This window comes from Lacerta agilis, chromosome 16, assembly GCF_009819535.1.
Source record: "Lacerta agilis isolate rLacAgi1 chromosome 16, rLacAgi1.pri, whole genome shotgun sequence".
NCBI lineage: Eukaryota > Metazoa > Chordata > Lepidosauria > Squamata > Lacertidae > Lacerta > Lacerta agilis.
This window is the reverse complement of record NC_046327.1, coordinates 20069074-20093113: the sequence shown is the minus strand read 5'-3', so window position 1 is coordinate 20093113 and position 24040 is coordinate 20069074. Positions and strand designations below refer to the sequence as shown.

Genomic DNA, 24040 nt, shown 5'->3' with positions numbered 1-24040 from the left:
CTATACCCGGCTGCCTTCAGATGTCTTCCAAAAGTCATAATTGCTTACCTGTTTGACATCTGATGGGAGGGCATTCCACAGGGCAGGTGCCACTACCGAGAAGGCCCTCTGCCCAGTTCAGATCCTAGATACGGTCTGAAGTTGCATGATGCAGTAACCTTGCTGATGGTACAAGTCTGGAGATGGTATGACTGCGTCAGAACCCATGATTGCCACTCTTGTGCAGGGGCGGAGCAAGGGGGGTGCGTGCCGCCCTGGGTGCCACCCTGGAGGGGGTGACACTCGGCACGCCCCCCCCCCCCGGCAACACCTTGTGTGTAAGAAATGTGGAATGTGAGTGAAATCTATGGCTGTGTGCACATTAGCATCTTGAAATGTAGCTAGGTCCCCCCCCAATGTTCTAAGCTACTTTCTTATGTTGCTGTTCACTCCTGAAGCACAATACCTGATTTGTTTCCCTGCGCCAAACTCCGGTTCACTGAAGCTGTCATCTGCGCATGCGCAACGGCTACCTGAAATGCACACGCTTCAGCTTAACTGCAACTTCTGTTTTCAGATCAGATGGAAACTGGTTTGAGAGAGAGAGCACAACATGAGTATTTCTCAAAAAGCTACAGGATACAGTTGATGGTTGGTAACCTGATGTGTACTCAGCTTCAAACAACAGAGTTGGGAGCACACTGGAGCCAGACTTAATATGAACATATACGCATATGTGTGGCCCTGGCTCCCAGAGAGCAAGGGACCTTCACACTTGCCATTGTTATCAGATGATCCCATGAAGTGATTATAAAAAGGTGGGATGCTTCCTGCTTAACAGATTTGCAAGGTAAATATTTAAAATGGATTGTGGTATAAGCTTTCATGGACTTTAGTTTAGCTTAATCAGATCCTTGAAGTACCATCAACTAGAGGATTATATAAACATAACAAATATTTTTTCTTTCAAATTCATAAGTTTTTATGCAGGAGCCACCCACTGAGATATTTTATTTGGACCTACTGTAATGGTGACTTTTCAGGTCTGCAGCAGAGTATCCTGGGAAACTAAAATTTATTACCACTGGTTTCTGAATGGTATCATTTTAAAGATTTGTGTCCTTTTTTAATAACTTGGTTGTTCTGTGTGGATAGCAGAAAATGCATTGTTGGTAAGGCAAATGCCAGTTCTTGACTTCATGGGATATTTGACGTTACTTCACTCAGTCAAATGAAAGGCTGTCTAAACTTGTCAGGTGACTGACATCCCAGGCCTATTTAAAATATGAACAGTATCCGTCTGTCATGAAAGCTTTTTAAACCATGTCTGATGCTTTAAAAATCAAACACAGTTGTTTTGAGGTGCAGAAGAAACAAACAATAAACTGCATATAAAATCTATAAATCCTAAAAAAAATCCAGAATAGAGAAAACCTTCTACATTCTTCTGCTAGTTCAAATCATGTTAATTCTCTCTCCCCCAACCAATGTTTTCTGTATCTGTCAATTTTCCAGACAGTAGCACTTCCTGAAACACATGATGCTGTAATCATTTTCTATTTTAAAACCCTAACAAAAAGCACCTTGGGTGGGTTCTCCTTTTTTTTTTTAAATGTACAGTACAGGGAACCAGGCAGAGGGCCTTCTCGGTAGTGGCGCCCGCCCTGTGGAACGCCCTCCTAGCAGAGGTCAAAGAGATTATTATTATTATTATTATTAATGTCAGATAGTTATTATTAAATAACTATCTGACATTCAGAAAATACCTGAAAGCAGCCCTGTTTAGGGAAGTTTTTAACCTGATATTTTAAAGTATTTTAATATCTGTTGGAGGCCACCCAGAGTGGCTGGGGGGACCCAGCCAGATGGGCGGGATACAAATAATAATAATAATAATAATAATAATAATAATAATAATAATAATATATTATTATTATTATTATTATTAGAAAGTTTGTCCCTCAGCCCTTCTTATGGTATTTTCAGGTCCTTCTCCTTGCTCTTCCTCCTTTTACTTTCCACCTGTGTTGTGACTACTTTAGATTGTAATAGTGGGGTGGGAGAGCTGGAAAAAAAATCGCATCTGGCAGTCAATGCATCATTTTGATTTCAGATAGTACATGGGTAGATGAGTCTTAAAAGCCCGGGATACAAATTTTCACGGCCTCTAGTGGCTACGGTGGCTCATTTACCAGAAATAATGTGTTTAGCGTTAACTCTGGAAGTATATACTTGATTCTGACCAAACTTTAAGCCTTCCAGAGCAAAATATACATCAGCATGACCCCCCCCCCCCAATATCATAGAATTGAAGAGTTGGAAGTGACCCCAAGGGTCATTTAGTTCATCCCCTGCAAATACGATCGTGAAACCTTCACCTTTTTGTGGAAGAATGGAAACCATTTTCGTACTATTTAAAGAAGTATTATTATATGATGAGCACTTTATGGCTCTTGCATCTCCTGGCTCGTAGATGGCAGGTGGTTGGGTGACGCTATTCAGCTGCACCTTTTTTTTTGTCTTTGTGGACAACTGGGTAAATGCCATTGAAAATAAGACCAGGATTTCCAAGTTGCCCATGGAATTTTTTGTGTGCTTAGCGATTGTCCTGCTTGAACCTCCTCTCTCTTCCTCTACTTGGATCCTCCCTGCACAACATATGATCCATCCCAAATACAAGGTACAAATTATGTGGCTTTGGGGTTCCCATAGGGAAAATGTTTGCATGTTGTTTTCCGTTCGGATTTTTCCAACTCACTGCCCACAGGTCCAAGTTAGTGGTGGTGATAATGCAGACAAAGCAATTTCCATTGTTGTTGTACTTTGCCAGGGGTGGGGGTGGGGCTTTGTGGGGTCCGTCTCTCACTAATTAAGTTTGTGACATTTTACAGCTTCGCACACACATTTTCCCCAAGGACAATGAGCTGTAGGTGATGGAGGGTGAGTGGCTAGGGTGCACCAAGTCAGATAATTCATACAGAAAACATTTTAGATGGTGTCACCATGTGCAAACAAATCCCACACTGGGAATACAAACAAACCCATCAACATTGGGAACTGCAGGGAATATGTTCTGGTTGTAGACAGGTATACTCTATGTGTGTGTGTGTGTGTGTGTGAGAGAGAGAGAGAGAGAGAGAGAAATATAAAACATGTATACACACACATACACATGTACATACATACACAAACACATAAATGGACATGGTTATCTGCTGCTGAACGTGAAGAGAAAGACAAGTGTTCATAGCAGCTCTGAAGCAGGGCTTTTGAGATTCTGCAGCAAACCTGATGTAGCCCGATGATCTGTAGATGCCTGATGGTTTGGCTGTCTTCTTCTTGTTGTTATCATTTATTATTATTACATTTCTCCAAGGTCTCTCTCCCAGGCTAACATGGGATGTTTATTCAGCTCCTGACAAGCTGCGCTTACATTGGTGGGTTTGCAGCTATGCAGGCCTGGGTCTACATTAGAATATATTCTGCACCAGATATTTATGGTATGGATTTAATCTTGTGTTAGCTCAGAGGTTCGTATCTTCTAATCCATAGGCTCAAAAATGAGGAGCAGTAATCCCTTGGATGGGGAATATGAGATGTTGAACTTAAATGAGAAATGTGCAGATTTCTATCCAACATATTTTAGAAATTTATTTCAAGGGGACATGGAAATGTACAGATGGGGAATGAGGTTATTTGGTGCATCAGCAGACTCTGCTCCCATCAAATGCCTATCTAGAGTGCTGTTTCAAGAAAATGGTGTAGTCTCTCTGTGGCTCTCTCCACGTCTCTAAAAGTTTGGGCACAGCAGGAGTGAGGCAGGCCCTGTTGTCAAAGTCAAAAGCAGAGACCAGACCAGAAAACAAACCTGATAAAAGCTTTTATAGAGGACCAGGTCTGTTGCTTTTCAGGGGCTTCCTGGCTGTAGTTCCTCTCTTTTGCCAGAGTTTGTTGGTGGTACATGGACTGAATCCCTTTCCGGTACTCCCCAGGTTCAGTAATTACCGTGTGCTTGAATCTTGGCATATCCAGATTTATTTTCAGAAGTAACAAAGAGCCTTTTGGCTAACACCATAAGCTTCATCTTGCAGTTTGCTTCATCCGATGAACTTATGCCATCATAAATTTGCTAAGTCTTTAAGGTACCACAAGGCTCTTTGTTGTTCTTGCTGCAAGGGACTCGCACTGCTACTCCTCTGAAAATGATTTATTTACCTGAAGGTTGCCTTGAAGAAACTCTCTTTGTGCATGGAGCACTGCGAAGAATGCAGAGGAATGTGGAGCTGTCGCTGTTAGCTGCTTTTCCCCCTGCAAGAGCCTTTCCTGGGGAATGAAAGTCATTGTGCGATCGCAGTTGAAGCTTGGGCTCCGTTCAGTCTGTACCTATAGCTGCTCAAGCGTTCTGTGGGTCTTCCCCTGGAATTGAAAGAGGGCCACCATGTGCTGGAGTGCCTCCTTCAAACTGGGAGGAAAGACCCATACTGTGGCTGTTGCTTGTAGTGCCTGCCTCTACTCTATAATATCATCCATTCTCCTTCCTTCTCAGGCTTTGGTTGTCGGTAAGCGAGAGTCTGAAATCAGCAGAAACTTTCTTTCATTTCCCCCCCTCTGCTGTCTAAATCAAAACCAGCTTTTCGGATTAGTCATAATTTATTTAAGAAACGGGGGAGGGAAAGTAATTTTCTAGTCTAATCCAGGCTGACAAAAGCATAGATGCAATGGCGGGAAGAACAGCTCAGCTTGGCTCAGGCTAGAATTGCCCTGCAGGTGATTTAAAGGATGGAGTGAGGGGATCTTGTGATATGTGGGGTGGGGTGCGGGGCAGATATACACAGAGTGAGGTATATGGTCATGTCTCCCTGTTCCAGATCTCCTCCTTCAAACCTCACCTCATCCCTAGTAAATTCTTCCAAAGGATGGGGCAATAAATTAATGGCATACTTGGTCATTTGATTCCGGGGTTTGGGTTCTTTAACAAACTTATTAGGTTTTGGTAAATTACTGTAGAAGGCTATGAAAATATGACACACACTACAAAGGACAACAGGGCTGACTGAAAAAGGCAGTTTGTCTGCAGCTTATCCACATTTAAGCATTATGTAGCTGTGAATCCACTTTTCCCCAGGTGGAATTTTGAACATAATCACACCCATACATAAATTGATTTGTATACGGGGAGCAACTTTGGTCTTTCCCATACATGCCAGCACACATACCTACTTAAAAACAAACAAACATACAAAACTCCTATCCAGGAAGTGTGCAAAACCACACAATCAGGCAGTTGCAGCTTCTCAACACATACTTTAGCAGTTTTCTGGTTTTGTGCAAATCTGTGGGAATTGAAATTAAAATATAACTAAGACTATGCTCCTCTGTTCAGGTGTGCACTGGAGAAACAAAAGCCTTGAGGATGTAGTGGGCATGGAAAGCAAGAGTAGCAGAAAGTGATGATTGATCAACCCGCCCAAAAACAAATTGTCTGGGACCCCAAGTCCCTAATTTCTCTCAACATATTCCCGTATCGAGTAATCCTGAATTTACAGAGGGAAACACTGAGACTGGTGTTGCTTGAAGGGAATGTCATGTGAACTACACAAATTAAACTGGAATGCAAAACAGCTGCAAACACACAGTAAACTCCAGTGTGGACAAGCCCCTCTAGGGTCATGTTCCTCCACCAGTTGGTGATCTCAAGTGTAGGCAGGAGAAGACTTTCTTTTATGCTCTTGTCATGATGTTAACTTGTACTGCACATTTGGGATGGAGAAGAGGAAGACCTTGACGCACAGCTCCCATTTTTAGCAGCAGCCCCTGTATTTTGTATAATGTGTGGTTCTACCATTTCACTTCCTTAAAATAATTTGGAAAGGCATCTCTATTGTGGATGGCCCAGCCTTGTGGTGGAGAGTGGCCTTTTGGCTCTAGTTAGTCCTATGATTTCAATCACACACCCCTCTCTTTTTTCCCCATTCCCATATCCAGCCCTTGACAACTTCCCAATGTAACAACAACAACAACAACAACACATTTGCCTCTGCAAATGTGGTCCCCTAACCTTTGGAAAAGGCACAGTTACAGTACAAATGACTCTGTGTATATAAGGCAATATGCCTCCGCATGCCAGTTTCCAAACAACATACGATGCTGTTGTCATCATGGGCTTCCCAGAAGCATCACACTGGCTGTTTGTGGGTCCAAATGGACATTTTGCTCCGATCTGGCAGGGCTCTTTTTACGTGTACCTATGCCTTTGTTGTTTATTTTTTCTGAACGCTGCAAGATGCTTTGAGATCTCGGTGTTAAAGGTTGTTTAGGAAGACAGGTATTTTATTATTTACAGCTTTCCCCATAATATTTTCTGTGGCTTTGCTTAGACAGTCTATAAATGGTTCAGGCAATGGATCTCCTATTCACTTCCCCTCAAGAGAGACTGCCTGACAGTCTAATGGTTCTTTAAATTCCCTCCCTTGCTCAATTTACTCCGGCAAATCCCCTTTCCCCAGATTTTCCTAAAACATCTACAGGCTGCACATCTGCAAGGAAATACATTTGAAACCTGCCTAACTATACTTTATTTATATGTTCATTTTTCATGTCTTCTCACAAAAACATGCTTTTAGCAGCCCTGGAATTCAAGGGTATATCTATGCTGCAGCATAAAATTGGTTTAATTGTCTTTCACACCAGGAAATATGAGGGGTTTTGTTCTTTAAAGGGGTAGGGAACAGACAACCTGTGATACTTTGTGGAAAGGCATGACAATGAAAACAGGCACAAAGCAAATATACTTTTGAGTTGTGGATTGGGGCCCAGTTCTTTCCAGCTTGACTTTCCTCAGTTTTTCTGTAGCTTTTTTTATTTTTTAAAGAAGTCACTGATGTGGCAGACAGTGCTGGGCCCTTTGCAGAATGCATTTTGGTATGGCTTTAAAGTGTTTGATAGATATACAGAAAACCACAATACATGTGTGCAATAAATTCATTTTCACAACATGGCCTCCAAAAGCCTTTCACAGAGAAAAATCACCTGTTACTGAAATTTATCTTTTGTACTGTCCTGTGTAGGAAGGTGTGCAAATCCCTGCGTGAAGCTCCCTATGTGGGAAGAGACTGGGGTCCTATCAGATGGATAATGTTTTCTGGGAAGTCGCAAACAAGCAGAAAACTTTAGACATCAGTTTGTCAGTACCTCTGAACCATAAACTGAAGCAAATTCAGTTCCTGGCTGGTGGATTAAGGTCTAGTGCAGTAGGGCATGTCATTTTAGGGGATGAAACTTAAATTTCTTCAGTGAAGGGTCTTAAAAAATAAGTTTTCAGGTGTGAGGAATTCAAATCTGCTTACAGGTGGGTAGCCGTGTTGGTCTGCCATAGTCAAAACAAAATCAAAAAGTCTTTCCAGTAGCACCTTAGAGACCAACTGAGTTTGTTCTTGGTATGAGCTTTCGTGTGCATGCACACTTCTTCAGATACACAAATCTGCTATTATTTTTGTGACTGGACAACATTTAGCTTGGTAAGTCTATGTTTGAGGAAGAAGCTGGGATAGCTCAGTCAATAGAGCACGAGACTCTTAATCTCATGGTTGTGGTTTCATGGCCCATATTGAGCAAAATAGCCCTGCATTGCAAGAGGTTGGGCTAAATGACCCTTGTGGTGCCTTCCAACTCTACAATTCTATGATATCAAGAACATAAACTGCTTTCAGAAAGCTGATTTTTAAAAAATTACTATCTGAAAATGTCGGGCAATACTTAATAAGTACTTGAAATTTTTTAAAAAATTATTTCTATGCAATTTTAACATTTTACTTACCAAGCAAAACTAAATTATATTAATTTAATCAAAATATGTTTTGATTTCCCAAGTCATGTTACGATTTTTTTTAGCATAGCACCCCTCATTTTTGGAATTTGAAATTCAAGACGCCCCACTAGTGCAGAGACAGGTTAACCTGTGTGTGTGTATCTCAAGACCCTTCAGTTTGGTTTAGCAGCCCCCCTCACCCTGATCCTATCACCTGCTATTTCCTTATTGAGGTGTGCTTCCATAACACTTGACTCCAGTGAGGTTGGGATACAGGACATCATTGATCATCTGGTCTGGTGTGGTGGGTGGGTGGGTGCAATTTCTATCCCATCCTGGGATACAGATCACTCCATCCCCCCAACTCGAGTGGCTCATATTTAGTGGATTTTCTGTTAACTCAAGTCAGCCATTAACCAATTTGAGAAGGTTAGTTAGGTTTGAAGGTCAGGTTTGCAAAGTTTGCACAAAGCGAGTCAACAGCATTGCAGTTTGTGGAAGCTCCTCCATAAGCCATGCATAAGATGACACAAGGAAATGCAGGTTGCTCAATATGGATTCTTGCTTCACTTTGGCTATTGTTAAGAACAGTAAACCGTGCTGAAATAATTGGAACAAGAATTGGCTGGTTTAAGATGAAAAGCCTTGCTGGACAAGCCAAGAGTTCTAGCACTCTGTTTCCAGTTGTGTCCCAGCTGGAAGCTTAAAGCAGGGCAGAACTGCAGCATCCTGCCCTGCTGGTCCCTTAGCAGCTGTTATTCATTAATATTCTGCTGCTGAACATGGAGGTTCCATTTAGTTACAGTGGCTAATAGCCATTGATTAGTCTGTCTTCCACGAATTTGTCTAATCCCCTCTTGCAGCCATTTATCTTCATTGCCATTTTTGGTGCAGTGGTTTCTTTCAGCCAAGACTGTTTTTTTTTTTTTTTTTTTGCCGGCTCTCCTTTCAGGTGGAGCTGCCTATGTAGAGCTGCAGGCCCCCTGATCCATTTGGAACATGTGCTGAGAAGCAGTAGTGACTTATGGAAGATGCGGGAAGCTCTGAAGGACCTACGCGGATCCTAACGCCATCATGAGAGGGAAGAGAAGATCCACGAGGATGGTTTGGCTGTGGATGGCATGCATCCTCAGTGTAGCATCTTCTCTAGAAGGTAAGTGCAATATTGGTGCTTTCTAGAGAGAAAACGTTATTGGCCTTATTGCGTCAAGTTAAGAGGTGACTGTGTTTTCTATAACTTAATTGCTTGCTCATGGGCACTTGCTGGTCAGCTTCAGTAAGGAATGAGAACAGAGGGTTTCAAATTAAAGAGTTTGTGGATTCTGGGTTGGAGTTCTTAGCATACAGATCAGTAAGAGAGGAGGAGAGGAATCTGTTCGCCTTTGAGATGCTGATGGTTTAGGGCTTCATAGAATCATAGAGTTGGAAAGGACCACAAGGATCATCTATTCCAACTCCCTGCAAAGCAGGAACCTTTCACCCCACGTGCAGCTCGAACCCACGGCCCTGACATTAAGAGTCTCTTCCTCTACCAACTGAGAGGAATGGGGTTTGATCCCCTGCATTTGAGTGGTGCTGGTTTAGAAAACAGAATGGTTTTGAGTGAGGTTTTGGGATACATTACATGACACCATTCGAGATGCAGTTTATGGGCTGTCATTCTTGCCAAGAAGATAGAAAGAAATGAATGTTTGTTGTTGTTGATTTATTTATTCCTTTCTAAACAGCCATCTCAAGGCAATTAAAATAATTTAAAAACGGTTAGAAACAGGAAAACAGCCAATACGCTTTGAACAAGAGTAAAACCCTAACAATGTAGATTCCCCTTATGGGGTGCTTGGTTGTGTTTAATGAAGAGGTTGGGAAATGGTAGAAAGTGGTCAGAGGGGGCAAATATGCAGGATGAGAGAAGAAAGAAAAACCTGGGAAAGAGAGAGTGGGAGATGGAAGGGCAAAAGTGTCATGACTCATGAGCAGCCCTGTTGCCGGGCCAAGGAAAATCCCTGTGGCCACATGTGCTCATTGACCTGAACCGTTTCACGATGAATGCTCATCTTTCCCTCACACATGAAAGCCTTTGGAAGAGACAGGTCAGAAAGCAGGAGTAAAATTGCTGGAGAACCGAAGGAAGGAGGGAATCTGTGATGAGTGAAGACGAGAACAAAGGGAGATAAGAAAAGTAAGAGCACCTGCAGGAAGGAAAGTACCGTCTGGAGAGAAGCAGTACTTTGCTTGAAGGAAATGGGCAGAAGTTCTGGGAAGGCAGATGCAGCTGTTTGTCATCAGCCGGAAAATAAAGTGTGGTGCTGTCTCTTGTGAATGGCGCACGTGCATTTTTAGTGGTTGGGCTTCTCCGCCATAAATATGGAAGCAGCAACTGGGAAAGGTCCGGATCTCTGATGGTTATGCATAAATTGCAGGAACCCAGCTGGCAACTGGCAGCACCGGGCTTACATTTTCACAGCCGATGGCACTGCATGCATCTTGTAACGCCATTTGCATTTTGGCATTTTTCCTGCTGGCTAAGAAGCAGGGTATGTGAGGTGGTCCATAGAGGATACCGCAGATGGCCTTTTGCTATCCTAAGCAAAGTGCAGCAGGGGGATTGAGAGCCAACAGTGGGAAATGATTTTACCACTTCTTCAGCAGGAGCAATAATAATAATAATAATAATAATAATAATAATAATAATGTAATAATAATTTATACCAGCCTTCATTCAAAGACCACAAGGTTGTTTACAATAAAAAAGCACAAAATAATACTATAATAGCAAACAAAAACAAAAGCCCCCCCCCCTTTTAAAGGCCTTAGATTGTTTAATTGACCAGAGGCTTGGGAGAAGAGGAATGTTTTTGCCTGGTGTCTAAAGATATGCAATGAATGTGCCAGCCAAGCCTCTCTGGGGGAGCATTCCATGAGCAGGACATGAGATAGAAGGGCCCTACAGTTGAAGCTGGGAAAAAAAACCTTACTTCCTCTACTCTGCCATCTAATAGGGTACAGTCGTACCTTGGCTTTTGAACGGAATTTGTTCTGGAAGTCCGTTTGACTTCCAAAAACGTTCGAAAACCAAGGCACGGCTTCTGATTGGCTTCAGGAGCTTCCTGCACTCAAGCAGAAGCCACGTCAGACATCTGGGTTCCAAATAACGTTCGCAAACCGGATCACTCACTTTCGGGTTTGCGGCGTTGGGGAGCCAAAACGTTTGAGTTGCAAGGTGTTCGAGAACCAAGGTACCAAGGTCATACCCTAACTCATACCCCACACTTTCTCTAGCTCTATTTCCACATTCCTTCTCCATTAATTTATAAAACATTTCTTTTCCCTAGGTATCACTGAGATAACTCTTTAAAACAATAACAACCAGAATTCTTCCCAAAATGTTAACCTGCATGTATGATGACGGTGCAAAATTCCATGTGGTTTTTACAAAAAGATTTCTGCTGTGTCCCTCTGCTGTCGGTGTTCTACTCTGGTGCCCTTTAGCCAAATCAGTAATATTTACATGCTAAGCCTTTCCTAGCTTGCCCACCATGTCATCTGTTGCAAGGCATAGTGTGATTGCATTTCTTTTGCTCTACTTCACACAGAAACTCCCAGTTTCATCTCAGTTTGGAATTGGTACCCCAGCAAAGGCCCAAAGACTGGTGGAAGGCTATTATTGTTATTGTTATTGTTATTGTTATTGTTATTGTTATTGTTATTGTTATTGTTATTACTGCCCTTCATTATCAAATTCCAGGACGGTTTACAGAATATATTAAAACAACATTAACTCAAAAGCATAAATACAGTAAACCACATTTAAAAAAATACACAAAACATATCAGTTGAAAGTTGAATATTAAAGATCAGCTAATGCTTGGCAAAAGAAAAAAGAGGATGAAGCACAGTTAAAGTTGGGGCTTGTCGTATTTTGGAGGAGAGGGACTGGGTGCCACAACAGAAAAAGTCTCTCCCTGATTGCCAACAGATGCATGCAGACAATGGTACAATCAGGAGTGCCTGATCTATAGATCCCGGTGAAGAGGCAGGTCAGTATAAGGGAGAAGATGCTCCCTCAAGTACCCTGGTTCGCAGTTGATAGGGCTTTATATCACCTTGAACATCACTGTGAGCCTGGCCCAGTAACGTATGGGCAGCCACTGCAGGTGTGACATGCTTGCGGTAGATTGCACCACTCGGCAGTGTAGCCACTGGATTCTGCACTAGCTGCAGTTCTGGATGCATAGGCCACTGTGACCAGACTATCTCCACCCAGGAACAACCATAGCTGATAGAATGCATTTCTGGCCACTGCAGTCACCTAAGTCTTCCATGACAAAGATGAATCATGGAGTACCTCCAGTGCAACTGATCCTTTGGGAAGAGTGCAATGCCATTTAGTGCAGACACCCCCTATCTTATTCTTTGAACTAGGAGCCACCCACCCACAGCACTTCCATCTTACCAGGCATCAAGTTCAGTGTAGTAGTCTTCATTTCCAACCCACTGCTTCTAAGCACTGGTCCAGGACTTGCAAAGCCACACCTGGTTAAGATGCAACGTCATGCAATCATGTGCTGATGACACTGCTCCAAATCCATCAGTAACCACACCCAAAGCTACATATTCATGTTTGACAGCACTGGGGACAAAGCGGTGTTCTGTGGCACTCCACAGTGCAAATTCCAAGGGGCTGACATACGGTCTCACCCAATGCCACTCTCTGAAACCAGTCCTGGGGGTGGGAGCAGAACTATTGCAATAGGTTGGCTCCCACTCCCAACCCACAGAGCCATCCAAGGGGATACTATGGCTGATGGTATCAAAAGTCACTGAGAGACTCTTTCTCCTGATAATAGTCATCCATCAGTGCAACCAAGCCTGATTCTGTGTTGAAACTGGGCCTGAAACCAGATTGGAATGGGCTTAGTAAATCTGCTTCCTCCCTGAAGCTGATATGTCACCACCCTTTCAAGAGGGTGCCCAGTAAGGGGATATTTGCGACCGGGAGATGCCATATGCTGCTGGATCCAGGATTGGTTTTTCAGGAGTGGATGCATTACTTTGCCTTGTTGAATTTCTGATGCACATATTGTAATTCAGCTACTATGACAGACAAGAATTCTTGACCCTCCTTATGCCCAATTATATCCAATTTTAAATTCAGTCATGGAAACAAATTATCAGTAGATAGAGGCACAACCTTTTGTGCACACACTGCTCTGAGGCAGGGAGGGAATTAGTATATTTGGATGCACAACATGTTACAGAAGCTTGGAGATATGCATAGAAAGGTTGCATAGTGCAGTGAGGAAACTGGGGAAACCCCCCCTCCAATTCAGGAAATTCACATAAGCTGTAAAACCGACCAAGGCTTTCAGACTTGCACCACTACTCCAGTGGTGGTGGCACACTTTTCAAGGAAGATACAGAAGGCAGAGTAGGAGGAGAGAAGTTGTGAGAGATTGGGTCAAACCCCACTGCCCCATATCACTTCCCCTGCAAGTAGCTCCCCACACTGTTTTGCGGGGGAAAGACAGCAGCCCCTACTTCCCAGTCTTCTGTTTGCCACTGAACATCAGCTTCCCTCCTAAGATCAGGGAATTGTCATAATTTTGAGTTCACATCTCACGCTTGGTTCTTGAAGTGCACAGGACAGCCCTAGGTGGAAAGGAATCGTGTTTGTTGGAGCTTCAAAAAAGTCAATCAGAAAGGAGAGAGTTGCGAGAATCTAGGCGTCAGGAAGAGTCAATCCACCAAATTACTTTTTGCGTTCTTTTTAGGCAGTTCTTGCAGTGGCGGGAAGGCAAAGCACATGGGAAGCTGAGGGCTTATCTAGTTTGCAAGCTTCCCATGAGTCAGTTATGAGCAGATAACTCCTTGCTAGAAATATCCAACCATCAGTTTGGGTGCCGTTTTAATTGATCCCTTTTATTTGACGCCCCTTACGTAGCGTCCCCAAGCAGAGTTTGGTTGTTTGGTGGGTCACGAGTTGTGCACCCCATGTAGAACGCATTGTAATAGTTTTGGAAGTTACCAGAGCCTGGAGGTTCCTGGTTAAGTCATCTCTGTCTAAAAGAGGCTGCAGCTGGTGAAGAGCTGTAGCTGGGAATAGGCAATCGTAGCCCGCAAGGCCACCAGTGAAAATGTTGGATCCAGGAGCACCCCCAAGCTATGAACCTGGTCCTTCAAAGCGTGCAACCCCATCCAGAACAAGCCGTCTTCCAGCTTACGGATGCAAGAACTTGGGAAATGTAACACCTCTGTCCTTTCAGGGTTCAGTTGCAATTTGTTCGCCCACATCCTGCCCATCGCTGCCTCCAAACACTTGTCTAGCACCTCAGCTGCCTTTCCTGATTCAGATGGAGCAGGGAGAAAGAGCTGGGTGTCATCCATACATATGGCATGTTCAGGAACCAACACCCCACCCCCCAGCTTCTTGAAATTTTTGACTTTTAGAGGTGACTGAAACTGAAAGAAAGCCCCTGTCAAGTTTTGCACCCCCATATGCTTTGAAAAGGCACCCCCAACATTTCCTCAAAAGGCAAAATACGGTTGGCGCTTCAACAGGGATTGGGAAATAAGGATAGATGGTGTGTATTTTATCATGATTTACTCCTTGCTTTTCTGTGCAACTTCTAATGCAGGTTACTGTCAACTCTTGAAAAGGAGGATTGTTGAGCTCACGCCTCCCATCAATTGTCTCATGCTGCTTGGTGCCAACTTCCCACTTTTTGCATCCAAAGAAAGTTCTAACCTACACAAGCTTATGCTGCATTCAATATTATTCTGGAAAAGTGCTACAAGATTCTTTAAATAACTGTAGGCAACCGGTCTCCAAACATGGTGTGAATAAAATGCTGAGATAACGCCACACTTTCCTGTTGTGTGTTGGCTGGCCGAGCTGATAAGACGGCACAGTTTTCTTCTGCAAATTGAAGCGGTGCAATCTGACCTCCCTCTTCATCTTGAAATGCTTTTGAAAGTGGTGGTAGAGGAGTCGCCCCATTCCCCAGATATAAACCGTGAAGACATTATACTGAAATACACAGCAGGAGCAAGTCCTTAGACATAACGATGACCTCGCCCTTCCAAAGTAGCTGGGCTTGGCTGAACGGGGAGGCATTTCCCCAATTCCTTGCCGTACTTGAGTGACAGGGGTAAAAATGTGGTTTGATTTAAAGCAGATCCAGCAGATCAGTGTGGGGGTACTCAGCACAGCAATGATAACAGGATGCTATCCTGTTAGCAATGTGAAGGGGAAGCGAAGCCCATGTTTTCATCCCTTGTGTGGCCAACTACCTGTCAATCAGAAAGCAAAACGGTCCTGCTATAAATAAAATGGTGGTTTTCCCTACTTGAAGGACTCCCTAGGTACACAGAAGTATTTAAGAGTAAAACTTGAGAATAAAAGAGCCCGCCTGGACCGACCCAGAGGCGCATCTAGTCTAGCATCTTTTTCTCATAGTAACCAGCCAGATGTCTGCATGCCAGACATAACAATTCCCCTTCTCCTTCTCCTTCTCCTTCTCTGCAGACTGTTCTGGTTGTTCTCCTGACTTCCAAACCACGTACACAATAACTCTCTAGTTATTAAAACTGAAGGTGGTATTGGTGTTTCCTGTTTATTATAAGTAGACCCTAACATTGACCATCCAAAGAAGGGTGTTAAATAAGCCATCTTTCAAATCACCCAAACTAGGGTATTCGTAGAAGGAGAAACCAATTGCCAATTATTTGTACAAGCTGACAGGTAGGCCTTCTGATACACACCAATATCTGGAAACTTTAAAACCTCCTTCTGGTATTGGCAGCTGCATTCTCTTGAATGAAAAATGAGGTGGCGAGAGTTAACCCTAATAAACCTTCTAAATATTCCATTAATCTTTTGAACATACACTCGGGAAATGCATTATGAAATATCACGAACTGTATATTATCTGTGGCAGAACATTAATCTTACAAGTTTATTAACCATAACCCCAATACAAATTCTAAGTAGTGCTCATCTTCCCAAATCACTGAAGATCCCCTTTATCAACCTTTTCAAATTCATTGTACTCATTTGAGAAATATATCTCGGAACCCAAATGCCTAGATACGTTATGACCTCTGGGCACCAACAAAAGCAGCAAGTATTATGCAAAGTAGATTATCTACAAAATGCCCACTGGCATTGATTTAGATTTTGACCAATTAATTGTATACGTACTTTGAATTTCTATCAAAACTATTATTTTTATTAATTCAGGTACAGTGGTGCCTCGCTAGACGAAAATAATTCGTTCTGCGAAAATTTTCGTCTAGCGGGTTTTCCGTTTTGCGGAGCGGCAATGGCAGCCGCGCTCCGCAAAACGAAAAAAAAGACGAAAATTTTTCATCTTGCGAGGCAGCCCCATAGACTTTTTCGTCTAGCGGGGCAGCCTTCCGCTAGACGAATGCCTTCGTCTAGCGAGTTTTTCGTCTAGCGAGGCATTCGTCTAGCGGGGCACCACTGTATTGATATTTCAGTTCTACTAAGAAGATTCACCCATGTCAGTGAAGTCCACAAGAACAGATCTCATAGGAGAGACAATGTATTGGTAATGGAAACCTGCACCACCTGACCCAGGAAGCTTGAATGCAGGCTACCAGACACATTTTATGGCCTGGCATTTATTTGGTAACCACCCCCAAGCTGCTGTTTTTGCTGTCCCACATAGACTGTGCAAAAAAGGAGGGCCCATTTAGGATCACCATGTATGACTGAGTTCCAGTTACAGGTAGGTAGCCGTGTTGGTCTGCCATAGTAAAGACAAAATAAAAAATAAAAAAATCCTTCCAGTAGCACCTTAGAGCAGTGTTTTTCAACCACTGTTCCGCGGCACACTAGTGTGCCGCGAGATGTTGCCTGGTGTGCCGTGGGAAAAATTGAAAAATTCAAAAGATTTTTTGTAAAAAAAGATTCCAGCCAGAATATCAGCTTTGTGTTCAGCCAAACAGGCCCTGGTTGCGCACTGAATAAAGTATTTTATAATTTTTCACATTTCTGTTTACTTACTATTTCATAATAAAGTAATTATAAAATACTTTCTTTGTGTTTATTTGATTCCTATTCAAGAGAATTACTTTATATATAGGCAATATAGGCACAGAGTTAATTTTTTTAACATTTTCTAATGGTGGTGTGCCTCGTGATTTTTTTCAAGTGTGCCTTTGCCCAAAAAAGGTTGAAAAACACTGCCTTAGAGACCAACTACGTTTGTTCTTGGTATGAGCTTTCGTGTGCATGCACACTGAGTTAAGGTTTTCAACATCTCAGACCCTGAGATGTTAGAAGGAGGGTATTTTGGTTTAAATATTGGCAGCTGGTGGAGGTCACGAGTGCCACTTAGTGAGTAAGGGGACAGACTCTGGCCATGCCTGGTGGGTAAGGTAAAAGTAAAGGACCCCTGGATGGTTAAGTCCAGTCAAAAGCAACTGGGGTTGCAGTGCTAATCTCACTTTCAGGCCTAGGGAACCGGTGTTTGTCCACAGACAGCTTTCCGGGTCATGTGGCCAGCATGACTAAACCGCTTCTGGCACAACAAAAAACTGTGATGGAAGCCAGAGCACACGGAAACGCCGTTTACCTTCCTGTCGCAGTGGTACCTATTTATCTACTTGCACTGGTGTGTTTTTGAACTGCTAGGTTGGCAGAAACTGGGACAGAGCAACAGGAGCTCACCCTGTCCTTGGGATTCGAGCCACTGACCTTCTGATCGGCAACCCCAAGAGGCTCAGTAGTTTAGACCCCATGGCCACAGAGTCTGGCTATGCCTGGTGGTTAAGGGTGGGGCCCAGTGGGTCATAGGAAGGGGACCAATAGCAAAAGCTGTCATCAAACCAAGTAGAAAATAGCTTGTCCTTTGGCTTTGATCCCTCACTCTTGACCTCATTTACACTACAAATTTAAAGCAGTAGCATGCCACTTTAAACAGTCATTTAAAAAATCCTGGGACTTGTATTTTGTCGAGGGTGCTGAGAGTTGTGGAGACCCCTGTTCCCCTCACAGAGTTGCAATAGGGATTGACAGTTAAACCACTCTGAGAATTGTAGCTCTGTGAGTGGAATAGGGGTCTCTTAGCTCCCTTAACAAACTGTGGTTTCCAAGATTCTTTAGGGGAAGCCATGAATGCTTAAAGTGATATGATACTGCTTTGAGTCTATGGTGTTGTTGGGGCCTCTAAGGAAATGCTGTCTAGTTATGCTGACCTGAGAGACACTACAGAAGCCCTGCCTCTCCCACAGTAAAAAAGGACATTTTACTAGCCTCTCATTGCTAGCCCTTCTGTAATAGGGAGGGAGCATTTGTAGGATTAAATGTTCCCTATTAGAGGGAAAGCCCTGTCAGCTGCAGGCCAGGCATATTTGCTAGCCCATGAAATATTCACGTTCTGGAAAAAAAATTACCAGGGTCACCGGAGACAAACCATCTGGGGAGTAGCCTGCTTGCCAGCAGCACAGAATGCGGGCTGCCAATTTTTTTTTCTTTTTCCCGCTTTCCCTCTCTATGAATCTCCCTTCATATTTAAACATAATTTGCATGACTGTATTATTATTATTATTATTATTATTATTATTATTAATAAATTTTCTTACCCTCCTTTTACCATAAGGTGTCAGGGCAAGTTTCAATATAAAAATAAAATATTCAAATCAGTGTAAAAAATTGCAAACATAAAAGCAGAGTGGGTCCAAAAACTTGGTTGTTTGGCTCAAATAATTATTCAGTTTGGATGAAGCAAACTTTACTTGGTTGGGCAGAGAGTAAACACATGAACTAACTTAAATAAAAAAAATCAACTCTGCACTAAAATGTGTCCTTTAGGCTGCATCTCCCTACTTAAGTGCAAGGGAGATGTGTTGGCTTAAGAGATGAGCTGCAATCTCGAGAGGAGAGTTCCTATTGTGCTGAATCCTGCTTGAGGGCTTCCTATCAGGGGAATCTGGTTGGCCACTGAGAAAACAAGATGCCATTGGTCTGATCCATCAGGTCTCCTCTTACGTTCTTATGTGGCTTAAGAGATGAGCTGCAGCCTAGAGGGTTGCCCAGGGTTCTGTTGTGCTTCAAAAACACGCAGCGCTCCAAAAGCCAGGTCTGCAGAAGAGCTAATCCTGTCCTTGGCTCAGCACTTTAGCACTAAATTGGCTAAGCAGGAGAAGACCAAGCATATGAGAGAACCTGCCCCACTGGTATCCCTTGTTCACGCAGATAGCATAGCCCAGAGTCTGCCAACCTTTTTAGGCTGGTGGGCACATTTGCAAACTGACGAAACAGATGTAGGCTCTACACTTTCGATGCAACCAAGCATGCACTGCATACTGTTCTATTATGGGTGCCTGGGAAGACTTCTCCAGGTCTGTGGGTGCCCGGTTGGAGACCTTTGGCAGAGCTGGCTCCTTCTCACAGGCACAGGCACAGAATTTGGGTGTTGCTCTAAAAAAACATGTCTGCTAATAATTTGTATTCAAATCACACTTTTCAAAAGTCTTCAGACTTTTCATATAATCGTCACAGCAAACCTGTAAGGACAATGCTGTTATCCTCATATTTCTGATGAAGACCAGGGCTGAGGGTGCTTAGTCAAGACTTGAACGGGGGACATCCTGCTCATAACTCCTTGCCAGCTCTCATTACATTGTTCTGCTGCATGGTTTATTTTGCCCCCTTCAATTATAACTTGTATTTTCAGACTCTTATCCCTCTCTGGTCTTGAGTCCAATCATGCAATTGTTTGAAGAGGTGATTGTCTTCAACTGCTTGGTCTGTCTTCTGCAAATCTGTTGGCAAGCCCTGCGTCCACATGAGGCAAATGTTCTGCCTGTGTGAGCACAAGGGCATCAGCTGCTTCTCGCGAGCAAGTTCTCCCATGAAAGCTGGCATTGAATGGGTGATAAACAAGGGTACACATGACTCATGCCCAAGATATGGAGAACCATGAGAATCATGCCTCAAGACTTGCAAGAAATCACTTGCAAAGCTGACAAATGCATTTGCAATTCCTTCCTCCTAGATCTCGTATCCGATAGCGAGTAGGGCTTAAGACTAGCAATTATACTGGCCCGCAAGAGATGAGATGGGGGTGGCGAGGAATAGCGGTGGTTAGGAGCGGCTGCTGTACGGAAATCTTTATCAAACTCATCACTTTTTGTCTCTTTCATTTGGCAGAGATTCTTTTGGATACAACAGGAGAGACCTCCGAGATTGGTTGGACTGCCCATCCTCCTGATGGGGTAGGTGCTCCCTGCCATTCTCTACTGCTTGTGAAAACAACACACACAGAGAGGGGGGGGGAGAGAAAGGAGTAGCCAGCACAAGGGGATGTTGCTGCATCACTGCCCTCCTTATGGTAGAGTTGTTGCTGCTTATCGGTGCAAGGGGGGGGGTCAGAATTCTGGGCTGTGCAGTTGCAGCAGCAGCAGTAGCTGCTACTGTTGCTGTGCTTGCACAGTCCCAAACACACTGCCACCCTACCTGACCTCAACAATGCAGGTTGTAATACAGCAAAATACAGTATCTAAGAAACACAAGAAGCAACCAAAAACACGCATTAAAAACACGCAGGATCTAGAACCTTGCATTACAGATAATGCCCCAAGTAGAAAAATCATTAAGTGGTCCACCAAGACCTTCAGCAATCTTTAAGTGATTTTGGTGGGGGGCGGGGGTAAGCATTTCAGAACCACTGCTGTGGAACGCAGGCCTGAACCAGATTTTGAAAGGCAGACTAGATGGTTCTCTCCATTCCCCCCCCTCCCACCCAAAAGAAAAGTTCTAGTTCAATTTGACTGAACGTTCCGTTGAAATTCTGGTTTCCTTTATCCTAACACATCTCGGAAGCACAGTTGGCAAGTGCCCGATAGATGCATTCCTTCCAGCTAGATACAATCTGACGAAATGGACTTCAGCCTAGAAAGCCTATTGTCACAATATATTAGAAGACTCTTAAGCTGCTACTGGACCCCTTCCAGTGCTCCTTCCCCATGTGTCTTTTCCTCTGGAACTTTCAGCCATGTATTGCTAAGGTCTGGGGAGGGTGAGCGCCAACGTCAAAGCTCCCACCACCACATCCCTTGGCTGCTGAGAGATGAGTCCTGGTGAGCTTGGAGGTTATCACACTTGCTTTGTGCTTCTTTTCCAAGGAAGTCAGAATGGTGTTCCTGGGGTTGCCCCATTCTAGTTTCACAACATGGCAGAATGGCTTGTCCTTGGCTATCAAAGGAGCTGTATTTGAATCCAGACCTCTGTGTTCTGAGTTCAACACAACATATTCACTCTATATTTTATAAATCACCCTAAGTGAAAAAGCATAGAATCTCAAATGACTTGAATTTTCAAGAATTTTGAGGTCAAAATTTGCACATTCAACTTGGGAGACGTTTCCCCTTGAAAACCCAAGGCCAGGGTAGCTCAGTTGCTTAGACCGTGGTGCTGATAACACCAAGGTTGCAGGTTTGATCACCTTATGGGACAGTGGCATAGTCATGCATTGCAGGGGGTTGGGTGAGATGATCCTCAGGGTGACTTCCAACTCTGCAGATCTATGATTCTACTATTCATCTGAGTTCTGGATACTAAGCAGCCCTGGAGTCACCTTTTGATTAATGGTGGTATAGAGAAGTTTTCACAAAGAAAATAATCACAAGCAGAGGAGTAGTGCAACCCCCCACCCCTCCAAGTCCTATATATATTTTAAAGCTCCAGCAAGCGGTGCAGTCTCTAAGCTAGACCACAGTTCAGGGGACCTTCCAAGTATTAGGAGAGAGGGGACTTTGCAACCCTTGAGCTTGAACCCCCAGACATGACTGATCCATAGCTTAGGCCAGAGCCCTTTTGTGCACTCTGGCTAAGCCTTTCACCCCTCTCCAGTCCATGCAAGTGTTGTCAAGACTAGGAGAAGGCTATTGCCAGTTATGGGAAAGCTGAAAACAGCTTCTGTTTATCTCTTCCTCCACCCCCCACCCCCCGTTCCCCTACTCCATACAGTGGGACGAGGTGAGTGTCTTGTATGACAGGAAGGACCAGATACGGACCTTTGAGGTGTGCAATGTGGCTGAGCCAGGACAGAACAACTGGCTGCGAACTCACTTCATAGAGCGACGCGGAGCCCACAGGGTCCACATCCGCCTCCGCTTTTCAGTACGGGACTGCGCCAGCATGAGGACCGTGGCCTCGTCCTGCAAGGAGACCTTCACCCTTTACTACCATGAATCGGAGGCAGACGTGGCCACCCTGGAGCACCCTGAGTGGCGCGAGGGGCCGTGGACCAAGGTGGATACAATTGCAGCCGACGAGAGCTTCTCGCAGGTGGACAGCACCGGGGAGGTGGTAAAGATGAATGTGAAAGTGCGCAGCTTTGGCCCGCTCGCCAAGAGGGGTTTCTACTTGGCTTTCCAGGACTCCGGGGCATGCATGTCGCTGGTGGCTGTTCAGGTTTTCTTTTACAAGTGCCCGGCGGTGGTGAAGGGCTTTGCCTCTTTCCCAGAGACGTTCGCTGGAGGCGAAAGGACTTCGCTGGTGGAGGCGCCAGGGACTTGTGTGGCTGACGCAGAGGAAGCCAGCGTGACGGGCTCCTCTGGGGTAAGGCTGCACTGCAACGGCGAAGGCGAGTGGATGGTGGCTATTGGCAGATGCGCCTGCCGGGCTGGCTACGAGCCTGCGGACGACGAGAAAATCTGCAAAGGTAAGCAACAGTCAGATCGGATCACCTGCAGGCACTTTTCAGCCTCATTGGAGCCGTTGCTAACGTACAGAGGCAGTCTGCAGAAGCTCATTTGATCTTGCCTCTGTCTGGGCGGCGGGTGATTTTGGTGCATCTGGTGTAGTAAGATAATTCCTTTGCAGGCTGCCCTCAAAAGAGGCTGTGAATATTGTGACAACTCCTCCAAAATGTCACAAAAGTTGCTAGTCCACAAACAGTTTTTCCTAACATGCTCCACTATCCATGTTGGTGGTTTGTGGCACATCGAATGCCTGCAAGGGAAAGGGATCGTTGACATGGGTAGTGGTAGTTTCCAAGCCTGCTATATGATCTTACTCGTTGGTCTTTAGGCAGTGCAGATCAAGCCATAACTTAGGGAAAATTGCACCGGCGGTTCTATGCCCATCTTTTGGTGACTGAACAAAGGGAGAAGGAAGAAAAGGATGCGATGGAGAGGAGATAATTTATAAGCCCAGGATTGGGGGGGGGGGATATATCAGACTGAAAAAGGTAAAAATAATAATATGGAAGGTGCAGGTGCTTGAAAATGAATCCTGTGTTGCAGATTTGGGTTAAATGCATCTCATGTATGTTACCATTAAAGAGTTACTTTAAAATTCCATTCATTTGCCCTACCCAACACACTGATTTTCTAGAGCCATGGTTCCCAAGCTGGCATTTGGCTGTGGCCCCGGAATGGTGTGGCAATAGCACGATTGCTGAAACATAGTCTAAAACCACTCCTCTAGCTGGTATCCTGCAACACTTGGAAAGCTTGCATTTTCAGTTATCAAATCTGTTCAGAACCCAATGATACTTGAGTGTTTAATATTTCTGGATTTGATTCTCAGACATCCACAAATTGCTTGTCTGTCCCCAGAGAGATAGAAAGCAAAAAAAAGAAAAGGTGTGTGTGTCATGCCATATAGGGGCCAAGAGGTCCTTGGTTCAAGTCCTGCAATCTCTGTTGTGAGGGTTTGAATCTCAATCAGGGTTTGACTCTGGCTTCAGAAATACTTTTAGAAGCAACCCTGGTTAACCCTGTAGCTAATGCCTCACTGAGTTACTGTGCAGTTAATGGCTACAGGAAAACACTAGATTAATACCAGAAGGGAGGAGCCAGGAGCCAGAAGAAAGGGCCTGGCGGGGGCATGCAATCCTCTTCTAGCCCCCTCCTGATGGGGAGCATTACGTGTGCTCAGGCTCAGAATAACTTTTCTGGAACAGAAAAGTAATTCCATGTCCCAATGAGGTAGCAAGGACAAATTTTTCATAGCCTGCCTGTGATTTATACAAATGATCATTCAGCCAGGGTGCTGAGGGTTAAGACGCAGTGAAGCCACTGCGGGCTGTTTATCGACTGCGCAAGTGTTACTTTTAATATGCTAATGTGGATTGAGAGAGAGGCAGATTTACTATTTTGGAAACAACATCATTTCAGAGCTCATTTAAAGGACAGTCCACGAGTCAAAGTAGTTCATGCCTTCTTGTTGGCTTCGTATTCAGCAGAGAGAAACTCAGGGAAAAAATGGGTGTTTGCTGC

The 24040-nt window shown here is 44.1% G+C and overlaps 1 protein-coding gene across 1 annotated transcript in view; it reads left to right on the top strand.

Annotated features, from left to right (window-relative positions):
• Window positions 1-8757: 8757 nt before the first annotated feature.
• The window catches only part of LOC117061017 (ephrin type-B receptor 5), a 100089-nt gene continuing 84806 nt past the window's right edge, over window positions 8758-24040 (top strand). The window contains exons 1-3 of the mRNA XM_033173678.1: window positions 8758-8939; window positions 19965-20029; window positions 21783-22479. Of these exons, the coding sequence (XP_033029569.1) occupies window positions 8861-8939; window positions 19965-20029; window positions 21783-22479 (841 nt within the window). The 5' untranslated portion in view covers window positions 8758-8860. The remainder of the gene's footprint in view (window positions 8940-19964; window positions 20030-21782; window positions 22480-24040) is intronic.